Genomic DNA, 21,810 nt, shown 5'->3' with positions numbered 1-21,810 from the left:
TGGGTAGCTCAATCGGTTAAGCATCTGACTTTGGCTCAGGTCATGATCTCATGGTTCAAGAGTTCAAGCCCCTCCCACATGGGGCTCTGTGCTGTCAGCTTGGAGCCTGCTTCAGACCCTGTATCTCCCTCTCTCTCTGCCCCTCCCCTGATCGCACTATGTCTCTCTCTCAAAAATAAATACACATTAAAAAATAAAAAATAATAAACCGGATGGTTTATACTGAAGAACATATAAGGCGTGGCACTTAACAGATGTACAATAAAGGACCACTAACTTGGTTTTTTCCTATTTGTACATTCTGATTATTTACCATTTCTACTTGTCTAAATAAACCCTACCCACTTTTCAAGAACCAGCTTGAACACTATCCTTTTTTTTTCTTTTCTTTCAATGCTCAATTTTTTTTTCCTGAAATGCCATCTTACTCTGAGGTTTCCAAGAAGAACCGGCATTCTGGATTCTGGAACTTCTTTATGAAAATTCCAAGCTTTTCCCAGTACTCCGTCAGAGCCCTTGTCACATTCTATCATCACTGCTAGACTATAGACTCCTTAAGGGCCAGGACATACCTAATTCACTTTTAAATCCTTCACAGTAGAATCTGGTCCCGTGCTTTACATTTGGAAACTTTTACTATAATAATAGCCTTTTGCATTTCAAAGTACACCACCAGTTTAAGAGAGAACAAATGTACCGGACTAGATCTGGATCCTGTGCAGGACCCTGGGAGGAAAAGCTGTTTCAGGTCTCCAGGCCCTGTTTGCTCGTCTGTATAATGGCAACCATACCACTTACCTTATCCGTCAGGTTATTTTGAGGAATGGAAGAGAGAGCACACAGATCACAAGTCTGTGCTTCTTTTCCCTTCCCCAGCACTGAAAGGCAGGTTGACACTTTATCCCATGCTGAGGCATAGTACTCTACATAATGCTTTAGTAAGCACTTATCCCCTTACACTTTTATTATTAATTTACACATCTACTTTCCTCCCTCAGGAAGAAATTCACCGCTTTGTGTTTTGAAAACCACCTTGCACTGTGGCCCGGCCTAGAAGACAGACGCTTGCTTAGTGCATGTGGCATTCATGTACTGCCTGCTCACTGAAAAGGTCACACGGTGAGACTAGCCTTTTCTATGTAATGACAAACTCTAGTAGTCTACATTAAAACAACAACAACAACGATTTCTCAGAAAATAATTTACTAATAATAAATAAAAGCTTTTTACTCGACACTGGATTTTTCAGGGAAGAGATGCTAGAGAATGAAAACCTTACTGTGCCGAATTAGAATCCCCTCTCTGATTATCATCTGCCAACCTCAGTGTAATTTTCTTTTGAAAAGTTCAGCTTTTTAGTGTGTACACAAGTTATCAATCAAGCGCCTCCTAACTCCAAACCTTCACTGCCTGCTGGAGAGACCAGAACATCTCTCCCTTGCCAGCTGGCGTGACAGCAAGTGTCGTCGGCAGAAGGCAGCACTCCGTAGCTCTCCTAGGCCAACCTTCCCTAGTGTTCCTTCAGGCTGCTTTCCCTGACGGTCCCAGCACAGCTCCTCCCCATGGAATGCTTCCCAACAGCACACGGACTGATGGCACCTTTCTAATCCATCATGGCCCGTGGGTGAAATTCTCTGCCACCCAGTGGGCCTCGGCCATGCCCCTCCAAAGAGGTCTGGACTCCAGATTGGCTCCTTCCTTCCACGCTCGGAGGATGTGCCTCTGTCTGCTGCGACTGTATTCATCGGAGATCTCTTTACCTCGTAGCCAACTCCCTGTTACTCTAATCCCACGGTATAGTTAATGATTCTTTACATCAGACTTTCCCTGCTCAAATTCCTATGCGGTCTCAGTCTCCTAGTTGGAGTATGACTGATCCAACCAGTATGGTTAACAGAACCTTCATTAAGACAAACCAAATTTAATCCGGTGAAGTTGAGGGTTTCTGAATATAAACCAAGTTTAGATTTTCTTAGGAAAGGCCTAGTTTGTCTTTTTTAGGGAGAATGCAAAAAAAAAAAAAATACAAAACCAGATGCAATTTAAATTTTAAAAAACTGTAAAACAAATTGGAGCATCTGCTAATTTCCATGGGGAACAAATAAAACATTAAATCTAATAGCAAGTAAGACAGCATAATGTGGTAAAAATGGCATACCTTTCTTTTCTTCCAACTCATGGGACCGTCCCCCACTCATTTTAATGGTGGAAAATGGCTAGAGTGTTTGAGAAGAATCAGAATGAAGAAAACTGAAGTATAACTACCTCTCAGAATCTTAAGAGTGTCACAATTTGCCAGAATCCTAGAGGTCCTCTGTGCTCTGTTTTGTAAACAGCAGGCTATAGCCAGTTAGGTCATGAAATCAATTTAGTGGATCACAACGAGCATAAAAAAAAGAACTAGAAAAGAGCAAATATTAGACCGTATGTACTGTACAAGGGTAAGTACTGTTTGGAAACATCTGTTTTAAAGGGATGTATGCATTGGGGTATCTGGGTGGCTCAGTCAGTTAAGCATCCGACTCTTGACATCAGCTTGGGTCATGATTGTGAGATTGAGCCCGTGTTGGCTCCCACTGGGTGTAGAGCCTGCTTTAGGATTCTCTCTCTCCCTCTCCCTCTGCCCCTCCCGTGCACACACACACACACGTGTGCTCTTATTCTTTTTTTTTTTTTTTTTTTTAAGAGAGACAGATGCACTTACACGTACATCTGAACCCTGGGTTGCAATCAAATATGTACCTATTACTGTGACTTACAAAAACAAACACCTATGCAAATAAATAAATACAATTTAGGTCTCACGAGTCATCTACCAGGTGATGATTCTATTACAGAAACCTCTTTGTAAAAAGATTTTTCCATTAAATGAAATTAGGATGACCCCATCCCTGCTTTGCCAGGGGAAGGCTCAGTTGTTTTCCTGACAAATTCTGAATCCATTTGGATGATAAATTATACGGTTTCTCTAAAGCAGGGATTCTCAACGTATGGTCCTCAGACCAGAAGCTTCAGCTATTACTCGGAAACTTGTTGGAATGCAAACGATCAGCCCCACCCCAGCCTTCCAGAATCAGAACCTGTGAGGCAGAGCCCCGCAATCTATGTCTTACCAAACTGTCCCAGTGATGCTGATGTGCACTGAAGTCTGAGAACCGCTGCCCTAGATATAACCAACTAAAATACTGCTTTCAGTGTCTAATTGTCTTCAGTTTAGTTTTCCAGCGATAACTAATCTGCAGCCCCTACGTGGTCGGTTTAACTGAAAATGCTGGAGATGTTTCCCCACGGTACAGGTAAAGTTCAAAACATGGTTAGCCTGCTTTCCACTTAGCAGCTTTGGTAATTACCCAGCTTAGAACAACTGGGCTCCCGCTACCTGTCAAATACCCAACGGACCCACTTCAATGCAGACACCCTTCCTTCTGATTTTAATGCATCTATGGGCTTCTGTACTCAAGATATGCTCATATGCTTCTGCCTTGTTTAAAATATCTGCATGGTTTTTGACAGTCTGAAAGTGAAAACAGGCTCCCTCCTCACACACAATCTTATTTGATCATAACAGTAAGCCTATGAAGTCAGTCAGGGAAGAAATGATAACCTCATTTTGAAGATGAAGAAACTGAGGTTTAAGTGATATGCCTCAAGTAAGAGGCAGAATTGAAACTCCAAATCGGGTTTTCTGATTCGAAATCGTATTTTTCCACTATGCCATCCAACCTCCTCATTTTGTTCTTCTCAGATACCTCACAACCGATACCCTTCCTAACTAAAAATAATGTTATCTCACTTTCCGGGTATTATTAGTAGTAATACTAAGTGGAAGAAGACAATATTCTATAACTAAGTGACTCTGACAGGGCAGAAATTTAGTGAAGAAGGTTTTAAAAAAATGAATACTATCTCCTTGACACTGACTTGACCCCAACAATGTTTCCGTTAATATATCAGGTATATTACACTTTAATCTGACTATTTTCCTAATCCTTTCATGAGCAAAGATTCCAAATAAGAACTGCAGCATCTCAAGAACACATTTCAATGAAGCAGCTTGCAGAGAACATTTTTCCATGATGTTACGGAAGAAGATGTTTAGGGATATAAATATACACTATAATTATTACTCAATAAATTTACTGTCTGTGGTCTCTAAATAGCACGCTCTGATACAAATGAGATCAAAGTTCAAGGCTCTAAGCAAAAAAACAAACAAAACAAAACCTATTTCATGCGGTTTCTACATTATATTGGCAAGAGCCCACGAAGTACATGGTAACAGTAACTAAATCAAACTGCTACATTCCTAAACATAGACTAGGCACCAGTCAACACAGACAATGCTGAGATTAGCCTGCTGAATTTAAGTATACAAAATATTTATCAAGCTCAAAATTAGATATTCTAAGTCCGTATTTTTAGTGAAAAGTGATTTGGCAGTATCTATCAAAATACAAATATAAATCCTAGTCAGCCACAAATTTTACTTCTTACAAAAACCCACAATTGTGTTATGCTGTGTATTAACAATATTCAGCAACAGGTGTAAGTGAACATTTATTTCTGGCAACCCAGCATCAGAGTACCTTTCTTTGAACTCCCCAGTAGCCAGGGCACAGACATGTGACCCAGACTCAGCCGGTCAGATGCTCTTGTCCAGAATCTGGACTCGAAGGCGGGCTCCAATAGCAGACACTATAAAGAGAGAATCTGTGGTGCCTACAGTGGAGAGGAGATATACGCTGACACATATCCAGCATCTTCTTTAGCAACCTATACTGGAAGCAGGAATTTGGCTATGTTTTGCCTTCCTTGGTTTTGCCATTTTCAAGCTTCATTCTATTGCTCTCCTATCAATTCTATGAACATTCAATCTTTCTAATAAAATCTTCTGCTTAAATCAACCATGGTAGGTTTCTGCTGTTTGCAGGAAAAACAGAATGAGGAACTGAGTAAATCATGGTTCAGCTATGCAAGTGTTTAGAAAGAATGAGACAGATTTACATGTGATGATATGTTAAGACACCTAAGACGTATCAACAAGAAAAAAAAAATAAAGGTGTAGAACAGTACTAATTGTACAATCCTATTGGTAAAATAGGGACACATATACACACGCAAGCTTACAGATGTACAGAAAATTTCTGCACAGATACACAAAACCATTGTTTACCATTGTTTACCATACTTACATAAGGCAGTATTTAATTTTCATTTTTCATCATGAACATTTATCACTTCCACCATTAAAATACATGCATAAGTGTTTCAAAGGATCTACTTTAGCATCAAACACTATATAAGCAATACTTTTACCAGCCTCATTTAAGATCTCCATACTGATGCGGCTTTTAAATAACTAGCAAAACTTCTTGCGTAACCAAAAATAGTTACATTAAATGTTGGTCTGTGGAGAAAATTACAGGAGAGCCTGTGAGTAAAATAATGTGCTGTGAAAAAGATTTAATTTCCTTTTTTAACTCCTAAAAGCCACAAAAGAATACTAACCAGTAGTACTTTTTAATCAGACTTACTTATAGCTAAGCCTGAAAATTCACATACTCCTGCTCAAATCCAACATGGTCTTTCCCCCTTTTTTTTTCTTTAATTTTAGAGAGAGAGAGACAGAGAGAGAGAGAGAGCGAGCACATGTGCTCAGGGGGCAGAGGGAGAGAGAATCTTAAGCAGGCTCCTTGCTCAGCGTGGAGTCTGACATGGGGCTCAATTCCATGACCCTGGGATCGTGACCTGAGTCAAAAATCCAAGAACCAGATGCTCAACTAACTGAGCCACCCAGGTGCCCCAGTTTTTTCACTTCTTTCTTTTTTAGTATTTATTTATTTTCGGAAGAGTGCAAGTGGGGGAGGGGCAGAGAGGGGAACAGAGGATCCAAAGCAGGCTCTGTGCTGACAAGCTGACAGCAGCAGTGAGCCCTATGTGGGGCTTGATCTCAAGAACCGTGAGTAGGAAGCTCAACTGACTGAGCCACCCGGCTGTCCCAGTGTTTTCACTTCTAAGGTAAATTCTCCAAGAAAGGAAATTTGAAGCCAGAAAGAATGGAGGAAAAAAGGCCAAGAAAGAAAAGAAGATTAGAAGTTGGAAAGGGATCACTAATTACTGTCAGAAATCTGAGTTAAGGGTAAAAATTTATCCCATATACTTGCCGCTGTCAGCGCAGAGCCGGCTTCAGATCATCTGTCCCGCTCTCTCTCTCTGCCTGTCCCCCCACTCACATTCTCTCAAAAATAAACATTAAAAAAAAGTCTCATCCCACTTAGAGATGGGGAAGGAGGGTTCTTTGAAGCTATCCAGAGGATAAACTAGCTCTTTATTAAAGTCTGCCACACAATGCTCTTCACAGTATGGCCCCAGATTCCTTTAGTTTTAAGCCCCCACAAAATCCCGACAAAACCCCTATCCTGCCACACTCTGTACAACCTTCCTGGCAAAGTAAAAGCCTGAGGAGCTCAGCTCAATTCTCTGTTTTCCACATAAACAAATATGAAGTAGGGGCAAAGGCACAGATTCTACAGGACTGTTAGGTGGGGGGGATTACTGAAATAAATGAGATCATGTCTGCTGGTATCATACCTGATATATCATTTGTAAAACAAAGTCAACAGGAACCTAGGATTACTGTGAGTACATGGAAAGCCATTACACAGCACTCGGCATACAGCTGGTGCTCAATAAATGTTTGCTGGAAGTCTGAGTCTGTTACGAGCCATTCATTCCAGTTAGAATGAATCCTCTCCATGTTCCGTCAGTACTCTGTACCTATTGCTATGCCACTGTCTTGTAATTATTATGGCAAACTGGTTCCCCTGTAGGGTGGAATAGTTTTGTTCATTCTTCTAATTCCAGCACAAGAACTGCCTAAACAGTATCTTAAATTTCTTTAACAACAAAAACAAATCGAATTCTCTACTCTGCATAAATTCCATCTTCCAAGCCTTAATACGTGTTAATCAAACCTCTGTTTGAACAACTCCAGTAACAAACCGACTCACGACTTAACAAACTCTTTCCATTTCTTGTTTTGTTTTGTTTTATTTTATTTTAAAAAATGTTTTAGTAATCCCTACACCTAATGTGGGGCATGAATTCATGACCCCGAGATCAAGAGTCACATGTCCTTCCAGCTGAGCCAGCCAAGCATCCCACTCTTTTCCATTTCATAGGGAGTCCAAATCTATCTCTTTTACTAATGGTCCTCGGGGCACATGGGTGGCTCAGTCAAACATTCGACTGTTGATTTTGGCTCAGGTCATGATCTCACAGTTCATGAGTTCCAGCCCCACACTGGGCTCTGCGCTGACAGTGCAGAGCCTGCTTGGGATTCTCTGTCTCTCCCTTGCTGCCTGCCTCTCCCCTACTCACGTGCACACTCTTTCTCTCAAAATAAGTAAATACTTAAACAAAAAAAACTAACTGTCCTGGTTCTGCCCATGAAAAGCCAAAAAGGATAGGTTTAAGTCGCTCTTATTTGACAGTCACTCAAGTATTTAAAAGTCATTATTATATTCTCCTTTAAGTCTTCTCTTTTTTTTGGTTAAAATGTTTCTGTTATTTCGGTGGGCAGGGGGATAAAAGAAATGTTTCTGTTATTTCAGTTGTTCCTACAACGTCATGGTTGATACAGCCATCATACTACCCTGATTAGCCTCCCGAGCATACACTTCAGTGTGTAGACATCCCCCTGAAACAAGTTTCCATAACTGAATTGTAGTTGAGTTCTGACAGAATTATTACCTGCCTTGTCTGTATATTATACCTAGCATCACATTTATTCCTTTGTTGGCTTTATTACTCACCTGAGTCATACTGAACCAAGTCATATAAAACATGAAGTGTTTAGACATGTGCTATTTACCAGCTGACTTCCATCTTGTATTTGCATGGTTGTTTTTAAAATAAATATAAGGCTTTACCTTCATTAATTTCCGTTTTGCTAAATTTAGCCAATCATTTGGCCTGTCAAGGTCATTTTGGATTCTGTCTGGTATAATCCACACATTAGCTCTTTCAACCAAATTGGATCTTATCCAAGTTGTTACTAATGTGAAATGTAAAAACAAAAGCCAGGACTGAATGCGGCAGCGTGCTCCCTGCAAGGGCAGCCCTTTATGGATACAGTTATTCAACCAGTTAAAAACCCACATAGCTGTGGAACCGGTAGAATTTCTTCACCTTATACCAAAGGTTATATTGAACAAGCATAACAAATACCTTTACTTAAAGAACAGGTGAATCAATTCACCATGTATACAGTTATTATTGCTTTAACTTATAATAACTCATTTCCCTACTTATTAATTTTTATATCAAGTTACGTAAAGCTTTGCGCATAAGTGATTTTGGAAATGTGTACTTTTCCTTTGACCTTCGAAATGGTTAAAACTGAACTAATGATACTTTGCCCAAGAAGATAAAAAGATATTCTTTGATCGACAGATTCACTTATAGCGAAGACTTCTGAAGATCTAAAAAAAACTGCCCGAAGGGGTTCAAAATCAAGATAACCCATTCAAGAGGTATCTCAGGTACCAAGAGTGAGTGTAAAAGAAATTGGGGTGGAAGATAACCATAGACCTTAATATCTCTTTCCTGAACCGAGGTGAAAAAGAGCACCTCCTACCTGATATTGTTTCAATCTCAAGTGGCCTGTGAGGCTACCGGACACGGGAAAGGACTTTCCTTTATGGAATCCAAAGAAAATTTCAGGATCAAAGAACTGCCATTTTGCAGATTAACATGTGATCCTGTTTCCCTCAACTCAAGTAATTACAGTTTGAAATAACCACAACGAATAGCTTTTTCTATAGCCAAGACCTCCTCCACTAATTTAATTTTACGACGCTCAACAGATTCGAAAAATTACCTCTAGGGGTGCCTGGCTGGCTCATTTGGAGGAGTGCACGACCCTTGATCTCGGGGTTGGGGTGTAGAGATTACTTAAATAAATAAAACTTAAAAAAAAAAAAGGAAGAAGAAAAATTATTTGTAAGGATTACTATTAATAAAGTACTTTGCAGCTTACAAGATACCTGCAGACATTTCTTACTTCAAACACAAAAATCCTGTGGGATAGATATTAGCCAGGCATCCCTACTGTCTTTTTCTAGATGAGAAAACTGAAGTGGAAGAGGTCTGAACTTCACCAAGGTAACAAGTAAGCAGAGGAGCCCCCGCACTACTCAAGATATCGTAATTACAAATACTAGGCTCTTGGAAAGTTTTCAAGAGTGCTGCCTAAGCTAAAATAACCAGAGAGGACTTAGAATAACAGTACAATTAACTCTTGAACATGGGTTTGAATTGTGCGAGTCCACTCATACGTGGATGTTTTTCAATAAATACAGTATAGCACTGTAAATGTATTCTCTTTATAGTTTTCTTACTAACATTTTTACTTTAGCTTCCTTTATCATAAGAATATAGTGTATAATACATGTAACATACAAAAACGTGTTAACTGGCTGTTTACATTATTGGTGAGGCTTCTGGTCAACAGTACGCTATTTGTAGTTAAGTTTCTGGGGAATCAAAAGTTACCTGTGGATTTGACAGTGGGGGTTGGGGGGTGCCCCTAATCTTTATGTCACTCAAGGGTCAACTGTACTGGCCTCCTAGATGCATAGTAATTATTGCTAAAGGTCGACGAATGCTGAAGGAGGAGCTATTCATCAACATTAATAACACTGGGGGGCCTGGGGGCAGCAGAACAAGCGCGAATCCGCCACTTACACTGACATATAAACTAAATAAATGAAAGGAAACAAACTACTGCCACGTGAATTTCAAAGACAGCTATAAAGTTTGAAAAAAACAAAAACCAAAACCTACAGCATTGGTGAACAAGCCTATAGGGTGCGCTCGGCAGGTACTATTCTCATTTTACAAACAGGAAACTCAGGAATTTTAATTAATTGTTCATTTGCACAAATAGGAGTTAGTGGTAGGTATGCTCTTTCCATTAGACTCTTTCTACGTTGTCGTATAAGGAATAGGTGACACTATACATGCTTGGAAAATGTGACCACAGTATTGCTTCCTATGTGGGACACCCTGGGACATGGCAGGACACAGTGCCGGCCTTATCCAAAAGCCCGTGGCAAATGGGCATGCCTGTGATCTACGCCTTGATCCCTGCCCATGTGACTGAACAACGGTGAGGCCTCATAGTATAAATTAATTCAAATTCCATCAATGATTAAATTCTCCTAGTAAAAGCTTCTCAGAATTTTTTAAAATAATATAGCAATGGGTTTTATAAAAAACACAGGCCTTAAAAAAAAAGACAACTTAGTAGGGCTGAAAGAACAAAAATGAGAGTTAACTATCCTGGAGAATGATTTAGATTTGCAGGTAAATCAGAAGATGTGCACGCCTTGCACCCACAATTCCACCATAAGGTAAATCTCCAGAACGTCAGCATATGTGTTCAAGGAGGCAGGCACAAAAATAATCCACACAGTGTACTGTCTTTTATAACACCACAAACAAGCCGGCCTAAAATTTCCTTAAGGGAAAAGAATGAGAAAATTGTGGTATAGTCAAACAACAGAATATATTTAAAATTAAATCAATAGAATATAATTAAAATTAAACTAATCTAACAATTAATACTAACAAAACAGAGCAAAATACGTTAATACAGACAAGTCTCAAAATAATGCTGAACAAAAACATTTGAGAGCAAGTACACTAAAATTCCATTAACATAAAGTTGAAAAAATACATAAACTATTGTGCACTGTTTACAAATGCATATACACATATGTAATAATCATTTGGAAACCTTTTTAGAAATCATACACACTAAATTCAAGAGAGTGGTTATATCTAGGTACAAAGGGAGGTGCAGGATATACAAGGGGCTTCAACTGTATCTGTAATATTTATTTCCTAAACAAAATAAAATAACAACAAAATAACCCTGATTCCAAAGAAAAAAGGAAAAATGATGAAAAAGTACATACTAGGCAAATATGAATGAAAAAATATTCAAAATATCAAACACTTGCGTACCGAAAATTACACTACCAAATAAACAGTATGTAAACAAAACAAAACAAAACAAACACCCCACAGCACGTAAAAAAGTAGAGGGTAACTTAATGACCAAGAATAACTAACTCTTCAGCGAGATGTAAAGACCTGAGCCATATACACCTTACAAATTAGCGGTGAAATTTGCTGGGGGGGGGGGGGGGGAGGGAATCAATCTAACAGAACATTAAAAAAAAAAAAAAATCCATTCTCATACTAGATGTTAACATCTACCTCAAGACTCAAGAAACTATTAAGAATATACAAACAGCAAGTCTGATCTAATGAACACGTATGGAACCCTGAACCCACAACATACACAATACACTTTTCAAGCACACACAGAATATGCATACACACTGACCAAGTACCTGGCTACAAAATTGGCCTCAAAAACTGAAAAATCAACGCACATAGTCTACACGCTGTTACCTATATGAAATAAAGTCAGAAATTGATAATAAAAAGATTGTCGGGGTGCCTGGGTGGCTCAGTCGGCTAAGCGTCTGACTCTTGATTTCAGCTCAGGTCACGGTCCTACAAATCATAAGATCGGATCCAGTTGGGCTCTGCGCCGACAGCATGGACGGAGCCTGCTTGGGATTCTCTCTCTGCCCCTCCCCTGCTCATGTACACTCACTCTCCCTCTCAAAATAAATAAACTTAAAAAAAATAATAATCTATTTTTAAAAAGCCAAAAACCAAAAAACACACATCCCTAATTATCTCAAGGATTGAAAGAGAAGCCATGAGAGGAAAACATTTCTGAGTGACCTGTTCTCTAAGACTTGTTTACAGTTTTTCTTAGATTCCTATGGGCACTCCTTAAATTATTATCAAAACTTCTTTTCTGGAGCTAGTTGGAGAAGGTCTCTGTTCCTTATAATCAAACAGGTCCTCCCAGAACAAAACTCTATAGAGTCTTTCTAAGTCATTACTGGACTTGAATGGTCATGTAGACTAGACTAAGCAAAGCTGCTAAAAACACAGGTATCTGGAATAAAATAGATCTGGATAAACAATTTTGGATCTTGTTAAAACAATGCTGACAAAGTAAGGAACTTTCCGTAAGAAAATGTCTGTACACATGCAAACAAATATACTAAGCGCAAGAAAACACCAACACAAGTTAGGAAAGAAACAATTCAAGTCAACTCCTCGAAGTTATCAGCTGGCCACGAACTAGCAAGCTAAGCCGGGATCTGGGGGAGAAAAAGACCAACATATTAGGGCACACGGAAGACAAAACAATTGTTTTTGCTATGCCAGCATTACTCAAACGCTACACAGCACTGCCAAGTTTGTGATACTTTTTCAATGCACATGGGGAAATTATGGTAACATTCAGAGAGCAGAATAAAAAGATGAGATAGTAACTATTTCTTATTCAAGTCAGTATTATATATATTATTTATTCATTCCATTTTCTAGATGAGGACACCAAGGTAGATTAAGGATGTAGCCCAAGCTCATACAGCTGGTAAGGAGCACAGACGGGATTTTATTCTTGTTTTATATAGGATTTTATGGTTGTTTTACCTTTTCTCCCTGTTTTGTATGAGCGGAGGTGGCATCTGGTTTAGTAAAGGGGACCGAGGGACTATGTCCTCCCACAGCAACTCAATAAACCCAGAAGTTGGTAAGCCAACAAAAGAAGTCTGATAGAGGTCATTTGTGGGAATCAAGAAATACACATGATATGAAAGAGCACAGACTCTGGAGTCAGGAAGACCTGGGTTCAAATTCCAAATTCCAGCTTAGTCAGTTACTAGCTGTGTGATATGACAATTAGTTTCCCTTTCCTCACCTGTAAAATGGAGCGTTCATCATGGATATTACTGCTCAGATTCAATGAGTTATGTTAGAAAAAGTCTCATATGTGTAAATATACTGATTGTATATTTACATTCTTCCCATCACACTGTGGTCTTTTAAAGAGGAATCAGAGGAACAATGCCTTTCAAGACCCGCTATCAGAAATAAATCAACATGTGTATATCTACTTTTATAAAAAGTAATGCATACTATCATTAACATAAATGAGAAGGGTTCTCTCTGCACTGCTTAGTACGTGCCCACTTCAAAAGGTGTATACAAAGTCAAGTATTAATGTTGCTTTTGACTTCAATTTAATTTTCTCCTTAGCCCTCTATGGTAGGCAGAATAAGGCCACTCCCCACACATAAAGAAATGTACACCCTAATCCCTAGAAACTGAGAGTGAATATGTTACTCTAGTGGCAAAGGGCACTTTGCAGATGTGATTAAAATTACAGACTTTGAGATGAGATTATCCTGGATTATCCAGACGGATCCAATCTAACCACACAAGATTTTACAGGCAGAGAACCTTCACGGGCTTCGGTCAGAGCAGAGAGATGGGATGACCCAGGAAGAGTCAGAAAGATGCAACCCTGGAAGGAGGAGGCCTGCTGTTGCTGGGCTTGAAGACGGAGGAGGGGGGTGGGGGGAGGGGCCCAGGAATGTGGGTAGGTGGTGGGCTCTAGAAGCTGGGAGCGGCCGTCAGACAGCCAGCAAGAGTATGGAGATCTCAGGCCCACAGCTGCAAGAAAGGATACTCCACCAACAACCCGAAGGAGCAAGACCCTCAAGAAGGGAACCCAGCCCTGCTGAAACCTTGATGTCAACCTGGCGAGAAACATGTCAAGACTTCCGACCTATGCTGACACGCACGTGAACTTCTGCAGAACTTTAGAAGTGGAAGATAAATTTGTGTTCTCTGAGCTGCTTTAATGTGTGGTGGTTTGTTATGGTAGCAACACAAAACTAATGTCCCTTCTCTCTCCCATTTGAATAAAACCACCCCAAATTTTAATATAAATGCCCTTAAATCCTTTTTGAAACCAAAATAAATGGTCCAAGGCATGTAGCCAACCCAGTAGAGGCTACCTAGCACACATTCATGACGTTCTGTGCCAGGCACTGTCTTGTGCCTGCAGCATGCATCCATCAATATTCATTTTCTTCCTTACTTCCTCAGATTTGACTGGAAACACAGTAACTGTCAGCTATACCTGAAAACAGGAACGCTTGGGAGAGCAAACTGGGAGGAACTTAAAGAGCTACACCGCAATTACGAAGACTAAAAACTTCTAAGAGGTGGAGGCATGGGAAGAAATACATAAATAACTTGCCCCAAACGATGCAGCTCAGTTTTTTTCATTTACAAAATGGTAACCTCCTGTATTCCTGACAGAATAGAAAATGAAAAGCTTTTGATATCATATACAAACTATAAAGAGTGTGAAGAATTGCTCATGAGAATCTACTTCATAGTGCGGTGAAGAATTCCATATAAATTCAGCCTGGATATACCTTAGGGATTAACTTAAAATTCCAGAAAGCAAAAAATCTGATAATAAAAAAAGAGAATAAATTCTACAAAAACAGACACAAAAGGCTCATGACAGACTTGCAGAGAAATGTCACAGTACTACCACTAAAAAATAGCCCTTTTAAAAAATATAGACGTATAGATGTCTGCGAATGCCAGCTGGTGCAGCCACTCTGGAAAACAGTATGGAGGTTCCTCAAAAAACTAAAACTAGAACTACCCTACGACCCAGCAACTGCACTACTATGTATTTATCCAAGGGATCCAAGTGTGCTGTTTCGAAGGGACACATGCACCCCCATGTTTATAGCAGCACTATCAACAATAGCCAAAGTAAGGAAACAGCCCAGATGCCCATCGATGGATGAATGGATAAAGAAGATGTGGTGTGTATACACACACACACACACACACACACACACACACACAATGGAGTATTACTTGGCAATCAAAAATGAAATCTTGCCATTTGCAACTACGTGGATGGAACTGGAGGGTATTATGCTAAGTGAAATTAGAGAAAGACAAATATGACTTCACTCCTATGAGGACTTTAAGAGACAAAACAGATTAACATAAGGGAAGGGAAACAAAAATAATATAAAAACAGGGAGGGGGACAAAACAGAAGAGACTCATAAATATGGAGACCAAACAGAGGTTTAAGGGAGGGGTTGTGGGAGGGAGGATGGGATAAATGGGTATGGGGCACTAAGGAATCTAATTCCTGAAATCATTGTTGCACTATATGCTAACTAATTTGGATGTAAATTAAAAAAAATAAAAAATAAAATGAAAATAAATAAATAAAAAAACATGTAGATATCCAGGGGCACCTGGGTGGCTCAGTCGGTTGCATGTCCATCCAACTCTTGATTTCAGGTCAGGTCGTGGGATCCAGGGTCGTGGAATCGAGCCACACGTTGGGCTCTACGCTGATCTCTCTCCCTCTGCCCCCCCCACTCGTGCTCTCTAACAAATAAATGTATGTATGTATGTATGTCTGGGACTCACTGCAGATCTTCTAAAACGGCATGTCCAAGGATAAGACCCAAGTTGTTTGAGTTGAGAAATACTGCAGGAATTAAAACGGGAGTGACCACATGTGGATGATAGCAGAGGGAATCCAGCATCTTTCTGTCAGGTGTCTTTTATTTCCAAGTGAAGAGTAGCTGGCATGTATTGTAAAACGTGCAAATAAACAAAGCTGATGAAATCAAATGGGAAAGTTTCATGGAGAAAGTTAGAAAGGGGGACAAGAGAGGTCAGTCTGTGGCTGCATCTTTTGTAGCAAAGGACACAGCCTCACGGACCAGGATGAGCAGAGAATAACGAAATGGAGCAAGCACAGCTGGGCCAGAGTGAGAAAAACAGCTGAGCTGGCAAAGTAAGGATCTGCTCAAAAAACCAGCAAAATTACTGGCTACTGCAAGAGGCAGCGAACCGGCAAGATGAAACGAGGGAGAGGGAGCCGTGGGGCAGATAAAGGAGAAAATTAATTTCATGTTGGAGCCAGGGGCAGGAACAGAATCAGAACGAAGGGGACAAGAGCACTGAGGAAGAAGAGAGGGGCATTATTTGAGATGAGGCGGTGACAGGTTCACCAGGCGAGGACACCAGGACTATGGCCTTTATGGTTCAATAAAAAGTCTCAGGAGCAACATAAAAGTTAGGGGAAGCAAGCAGCAAACAAACCAATTAGGAGAGAAAAGGAAAGGGCTCGTCAAAAATCTTGAAAGACCACAAATAACATGTATAAAACAACAATTTAAGTAGACCAGAATACACTGTCTAATTTCTCGATGATGTTGAAAGGTATGTTTCAGACATGTTTCAGCTTTCTCATTTAATAAAACTAACACAGCTAAAAACAGGCAAAACTAAACAATACAGAGATCCACAAGCTACACAACTATGAAGAAAGGCAAGGAAGGTAATGAAAGCCTGGGAATAGAAACAGTGGGTGATGACGATCTGTATTTCTTTAGCATGGGTGTATAATTTATTACTGTTCCTTAAAGCTATTAAACTGTGAGGGTGCCGGGCGTCGGTTAAGCATCCAACTCTTGACTGCGGCTCAGGTCATGACCTCACGGTTGTGAGATTGAGCCCCGCGTCGGGCTCCACGCTGGGTGTGGAGCCTGCTTAAGATTCTCTCTCTCTTTACCTCTGTCCCTCTCCGGCTCATGCACACTCTCTCTCTCTCATAATACCTACTGCGGTGATCACTGTGCGATATACACATAAGCAAAATCATTATGTTCTACACCTAAAACTAATACAATGTTGTAGGTCAATTGTATCTCAATTTAAAAAATACATTCAGATGACATTGATAATGTGCAACCAGGCTGCTCTTATTTACTTTCTTATATAGCACCTGTCCTTAAAAAGATTTTAAGGAAAAACAAAAAAAGCACATGGGAGTGGGGAGCAGGGGGAACAAACGATGAAGGAAGAGTGCAGGGGAAGAGTATGACGCAACAGGGAGCAATGGGGTTTGTTAACAATCTTAGAAGAACGGATGAGTAAGAAGGGGTCAGGTGGAAAAGCTGTGACCTTTCTTTTCATCTTTTTGGGGGTACGGGGAGGTATTTGAGATAGAACACAACTGGGTTTGTGCTTTGTGTGCCTAGTTGAGTGGCACGGAAGAGGTGGGTTAGTGATGAGGTTAAAAAGGTAGGCAGCTGCCAGCATTTTAGGAGCAACAATCAAAGCTTTATTATAATTTTTTTCTTTTTCCACATTTGGTAATTATCTGATTATGCTATCAGGCCAGGCTTGTTAAAACCCAATTTCCACCTTATACCTAGATTTAAATGACACATTTTCCTAAATGACTTTTCAGGAACAAGAAGACACTGCCAATGAAAAATTTTAAAGCTCTATTTTAACTGCGTTTGGCCACAGAGTAAGAAAACAATTTCAACAGTATCATCATGACGTAAAAAGTTTTAAGAAAATCTCTTCTATGAAAAGGGACTTCTGAAAGACAAAATGTGCATGGTACTTTCACATTCGTCCTCATTTTATCTCATTACCGAGAGAAGGAAAGGCTAAAAATGACCATTTATCACAAACTAGGGAAAGTGAAAAACAGGAAAAGTAGCGATTTCCTTCATTCTAAGATATGTATTTTTCAGACTACAACTTATATAAAAATCAGGATAAATATCACACTACTGATTTAACATCATCTTTTTTGTGGGAAGGGCCACATTAAATGTATTTTATAACTATGCATATAGTTTGAATTAAGGAAACATAGTAAAGGATTTCGGCCAAAGTCAATTAAAAAGGGGGCAAAGTCGGGCAAAAAAAAAAAAACACCCTGCAGTCAAGTTACTAATGTGTATTAACATGAACCTAGCGGCCTGTCTGGCTATTCTTTCCCTAATTTAACGAAATGTACAGGGCCTTCCTTCCACTAGGCTCTTCCTGAAATGCAAAGCTATACTTAAACATCTTCTCTGCCCTCTAGAAGTACATAATCAAATACAGATGACTACAGAAGCATCTATGAAACAGTCTGGCATTAATATCAGAAAAATATGAAGTGTGACACATCCAGATAAGGAGCAGAAGTCATTGCCAGCCAGGATACCAGAAAAAACCTGAGACATCAAAAGAGCTTAATATATGTGAAAGCATTATGGGAGACCTGGGTTAGACTTTGAAGGACTGATAGAATTTCCACAGAGAAGGCACTCCAAGCAGAGGGAGCAGTAGGAACCAGGAAAGAGCACAGAAATCATCCGCCGGGCCTCACTGGCAGAAGGTAAGAATAGTGGGAAAGAAGGCTAGCAAAGTAAAGGGAGGCTAAAATGTGGAGTTCCTGGAAGGTCAACTAAAGAATGTGAGCAGACAACAGTCTCCCCTAACAGCCAGGTTTCAGGAATATTAACCTGACAGTAAACTGCGGAGACTGGAGTGGGGAGAAAGTACTGCTGCATAGTCCAGAGTCAAGTATTCGGGGCCTGAAGTCGGTGAGGACGATAGCCAAAGTCAAGAAAGGAATGTCTTCCCTTTAAACCGCCTGCGGTTGTTTTTGAATGAGGGCAATTCCAAGAGCACAGAGCACCAGCTTGCTAATCTGCGCAGCTCCACGACTCCCGGCACAACACCCCACGCACAGTAGATGCTCAATAAACAAGCTGAAGGAAGGCAACCTGCAAAGGCTAATTTGCTAACATGCTAAATGTCCATAATCACTCTTCTTTCTACTTTTCGCATTCATATAGTTACTTCCTCTCCAACTTGGGTTTACAGCCTAAATAAAAATATTCCAATAGGTGTTGGACCCAATTACTTCTCCTTCAAAATACGCGACAGCTTTTTAAAAGTATGTAAACTCGCTACTGAGCATTTGCAAAACACTGCTCTACCCAGGACTTTACACAGAAAACCATCCAGACTCCATAAAGACACATATCAAAAGATCTTGCTAAAAAGGAGTATTTATAGCAGCAAGTTTTTTCTTTTAGGCCACAATCAACATGCTTCTTGTCTAAGTGAATTTGCTACATCACTAGTGCAACCACAAACTGCTGCTTACATTTCCAAAGTTGTGCAAAGGGCCCAAAGTTGTGCAAGAGTCCTCACTGAAATCAGACTCTGGTATATAAATAGTTATAACACCTGAACAAGCCTTGGTTTTATTATTAGATTCAAAGTAACGCCAAAATCACAAGTATTAAAAAATATGTTACGAGTTTGTCTGTGAAATATACTCGGAGGTTATTTCAAGTGAAAATAGCTGAATTTCTTTCTGCTTCAAATGTACATCAGGTCATCTGAAAATTGGCAGTCGTGACCCTGCCCCTGATATACCCAAGAAATCAGTGTCCCTGACACACACAGGCACACGCACGCAAGCACACACCCAGAGCACTGAACGGCCTTGCATCACTATCAGATAACCCCAGTTTACACGTGGCAAAAGTCGACAGAACTTTCACGCTTTAATGACCTCGAAAGGGATTCCCCAGCCGCCCAGGTAATGGAACGTGACTTACTCTGACTTGGGATTTGAGAGTGTTAAAAAAAAACCAAATTTAAAAAAAATGTTCTGTTCTCTCTTTCTCAGCTGGCTGTCCCACAGCACGAGCAGTTTGCCCAGCCCCTGACAGATGTATGTAGGCTGAAGAAGGTGGGACCGATCAGGAAACCCAAGACCCTCCTCCCATCACCTCCTCTGCCTCCCTTTTTCTCTCCCGAGGGCGGCGAAGAGGCCCAAGGTGAGGGGCGGCCAAAGAGTGCAATCATCTAAGTCAGGCCCTGGCGGCCCTCGGCTGGACCGTTCCCAGATCTTGAGTCGCAAACGGCTGCCGAGGCCCCCGGCTGCAGGGCAGCCCGGGGCGGGGGCCGCGGCCCGGGCCTGGCCAGGCCGCGGCCGCTCGCAGTGCCCACGTCACCAGCTCCAGCACTGCGGAAATGGAGCGGCGCGGCCGGGAGGGAGGCGCCGGGCGGCGTTGGCGCCCGCGCCGCTGCCAGACGCCGTTTACCCCTGAGCCCGGGCCCGGAGGCCGCCGACACCCGCCCGGCCGCGCCCCAGGCCCTCACCTGTGTCGCCGATGATGATGTACTTGAAGAGATAGGCGTACGCCATGGCCGCGGCCGCTCGGTGCCAGGGCACACGGCTCCTCCTCCTGCTACTGCTCCTCCTCCTCCTCCGCGCCCCTCACCCCGGCGCCGCTCGGCCTCGAAACGCCAGGCCCCGCCCGCCGCAGCCGTCACCGTCAGCCGCCGGGAGTGAGGGGCCGAGAGGAAGCCGGACAAACTGACACTCGCAGAGCCGATTGAGACAGCACCCGACCGAGCTCCCTCGAACAATAACAGCCGCCGCGGCGCCTCCGCCCCGCCTCCGCGTCGACCCGGAAGTGCTGCGGCCGCCGGCGCCGCCGGAGGAAAGAGGAGGAGCCCCGCACGCCGGGCGCGCCCCGCCGGCCGGAGCCCCGCCCAGCCAGAGCCCCGCCCCGCCCCGCCGGAGCCCCGCCCAGCGCCGAGCCGGCCGCGCCCGTCCTCCCGTTCCGCCCCGAGCCGGGGGAGGCCGGGCGCCGGTCGTTCAGGCACGTTTGAGCGGGCGACCCCGGCGGCCGGGAGACCCAGGGGGAGGGGAGGGAAGTGGAAGGTTCGGTTCCGTCGCCGCGACGCGCATGGGCGCCGCGTCCTTCCGCCCTGCGGTGGGGGCGCGGGGCACGTTGTGGGAAGGCGGAGGTCGCGTTCCGTGCCGGGCCCGGCTTTGGGCCTGTGGAAAGGTGTTTTGAGAACGCGGGAGCCGCCGGGGTGGGTGCAAGGGCGACGGTATTTCCGTCTGGGGGTCGGGGGCCTGACGGTGAAAGTGGAATTTTTTGTAAATTAGAGAATGTGAAGAAAATTATGGTATGCCCCTATGGTGGAATATTACAGCTCTTAGAACAAAGCCTGACAAGCAAAAACACGGCACAGAAATCGGTGTATACATGTATGTTTATATTCTGCGTAGTATTTATATAGAAGATAGTCAGTGTAACGATTATATGCTAAATATGTCCGTATATTTATAAATTGTATTTTATTGTTTTATAGATGACGCGTATATTTCTACCATTGTGTGAAAGAAAATAAAAAGGCAAGAAAACACTGAAATACCCGTATGTGGGTAGTCACACCGGGAGGAAACACAACTGGTTCCAAGGGGAGGACGGATGGGAATGGAGGAAAGAGTTACTTTTCTCTGCATTTTTCATGTGCAGTGTGAACTTTCTTGCAGTGTTCTGAATTACCTATTGAAAAAATAGGTTTTTTAAGAAGTGTATTTTGAGAGAGAGCGTGCACGAATGGGAGAGGGACAGAGAGAGAATCCCCAGCGGATTCCACACTTGTCAGCGCAGAGCCAGATGCTGGGCTTGAGATCATGACCTGAGCTGAAATCAAGAGTGGGACACTTAGCTGTCTGAGCCGCCCTGCCACCCCGAAAAAATACATTTAAAGGAAAAAGCGAAGGAGCTTTTTTGCTCGTTCCACTAACCTTTATTGAGTCCGTGTTCTGTTTCTGTATTGCTAGGCATCGTAACTGAAGGCAGACCCTGTTCTAAAGGAGCACAGTTTTGGAAGAAGAGGAAGAGTCAGGGTAGGTTGCCTAGAGAACTTGACGTTTGAATCGGGAACATGAATAATGAGTAAGAGCTTGCCAAAAGGACAAAAGTTTGGGAATGGGAACTGAAGGCACAAAGGAGCACAGCGTGCAAAGTTCGTGGCTCTGTTGAAAGAATTTAAAGTTGTGCCCGGAAGCTCGTTCACTAACCCATATCCTCTGATGTTGGCAGTGGAAGGACAGTCGTCGCGGGGGGAAAGTCCCTGGGATTTAGTGGTCCTGGTTCTCCCTTTGGGGATCTCTCACTATGTAATTCTACTAACCCCTTCA

At 42.0% G+C, this 21,810-nt stretch overlaps 1 protein-coding gene across 1 annotated transcript in view; it reads right to left on the bottom strand.

The window, feature by feature from the left end:
• The window catches only part of RAB2A (RAB2A, member RAS oncogene family), an 85,316-nt gene extending 65,072 nt beyond the window's left edge, over positions 1-20,244 (bottom strand). The window contains exon 1 of the mRNA XM_019421268.2: positions 19,968-20,244. Within this exon, the coding sequence (XP_019276813.1) occupies positions 19,968-20,013 (46 nt within the window). The 5' untranslated portion in view covers positions 20,014-20,244. The remainder of the gene's footprint in view (positions 1-19,967) is intronic.
• Between the last annotated feature and the right edge of the window lie 1,566 nt (positions 20,245-21,810).

The sequence above is a fragment of the Panthera pardus genome, unplaced genomic scaffold (assembly GCF_024362965.1).
Source record: "Panthera pardus isolate Hobbes unplaced genomic scaffold, ASM2436296v1 HiC_scaffold_7, whole genome shotgun sequence".
NCBI classification, from domain to species: Eukaryota; Metazoa; Chordata; class Mammalia; order Carnivora; family Felidae; genus Panthera; species Panthera pardus.
This window is presented reverse-complemented; position numbering and strand designations above follow the sequence as displayed.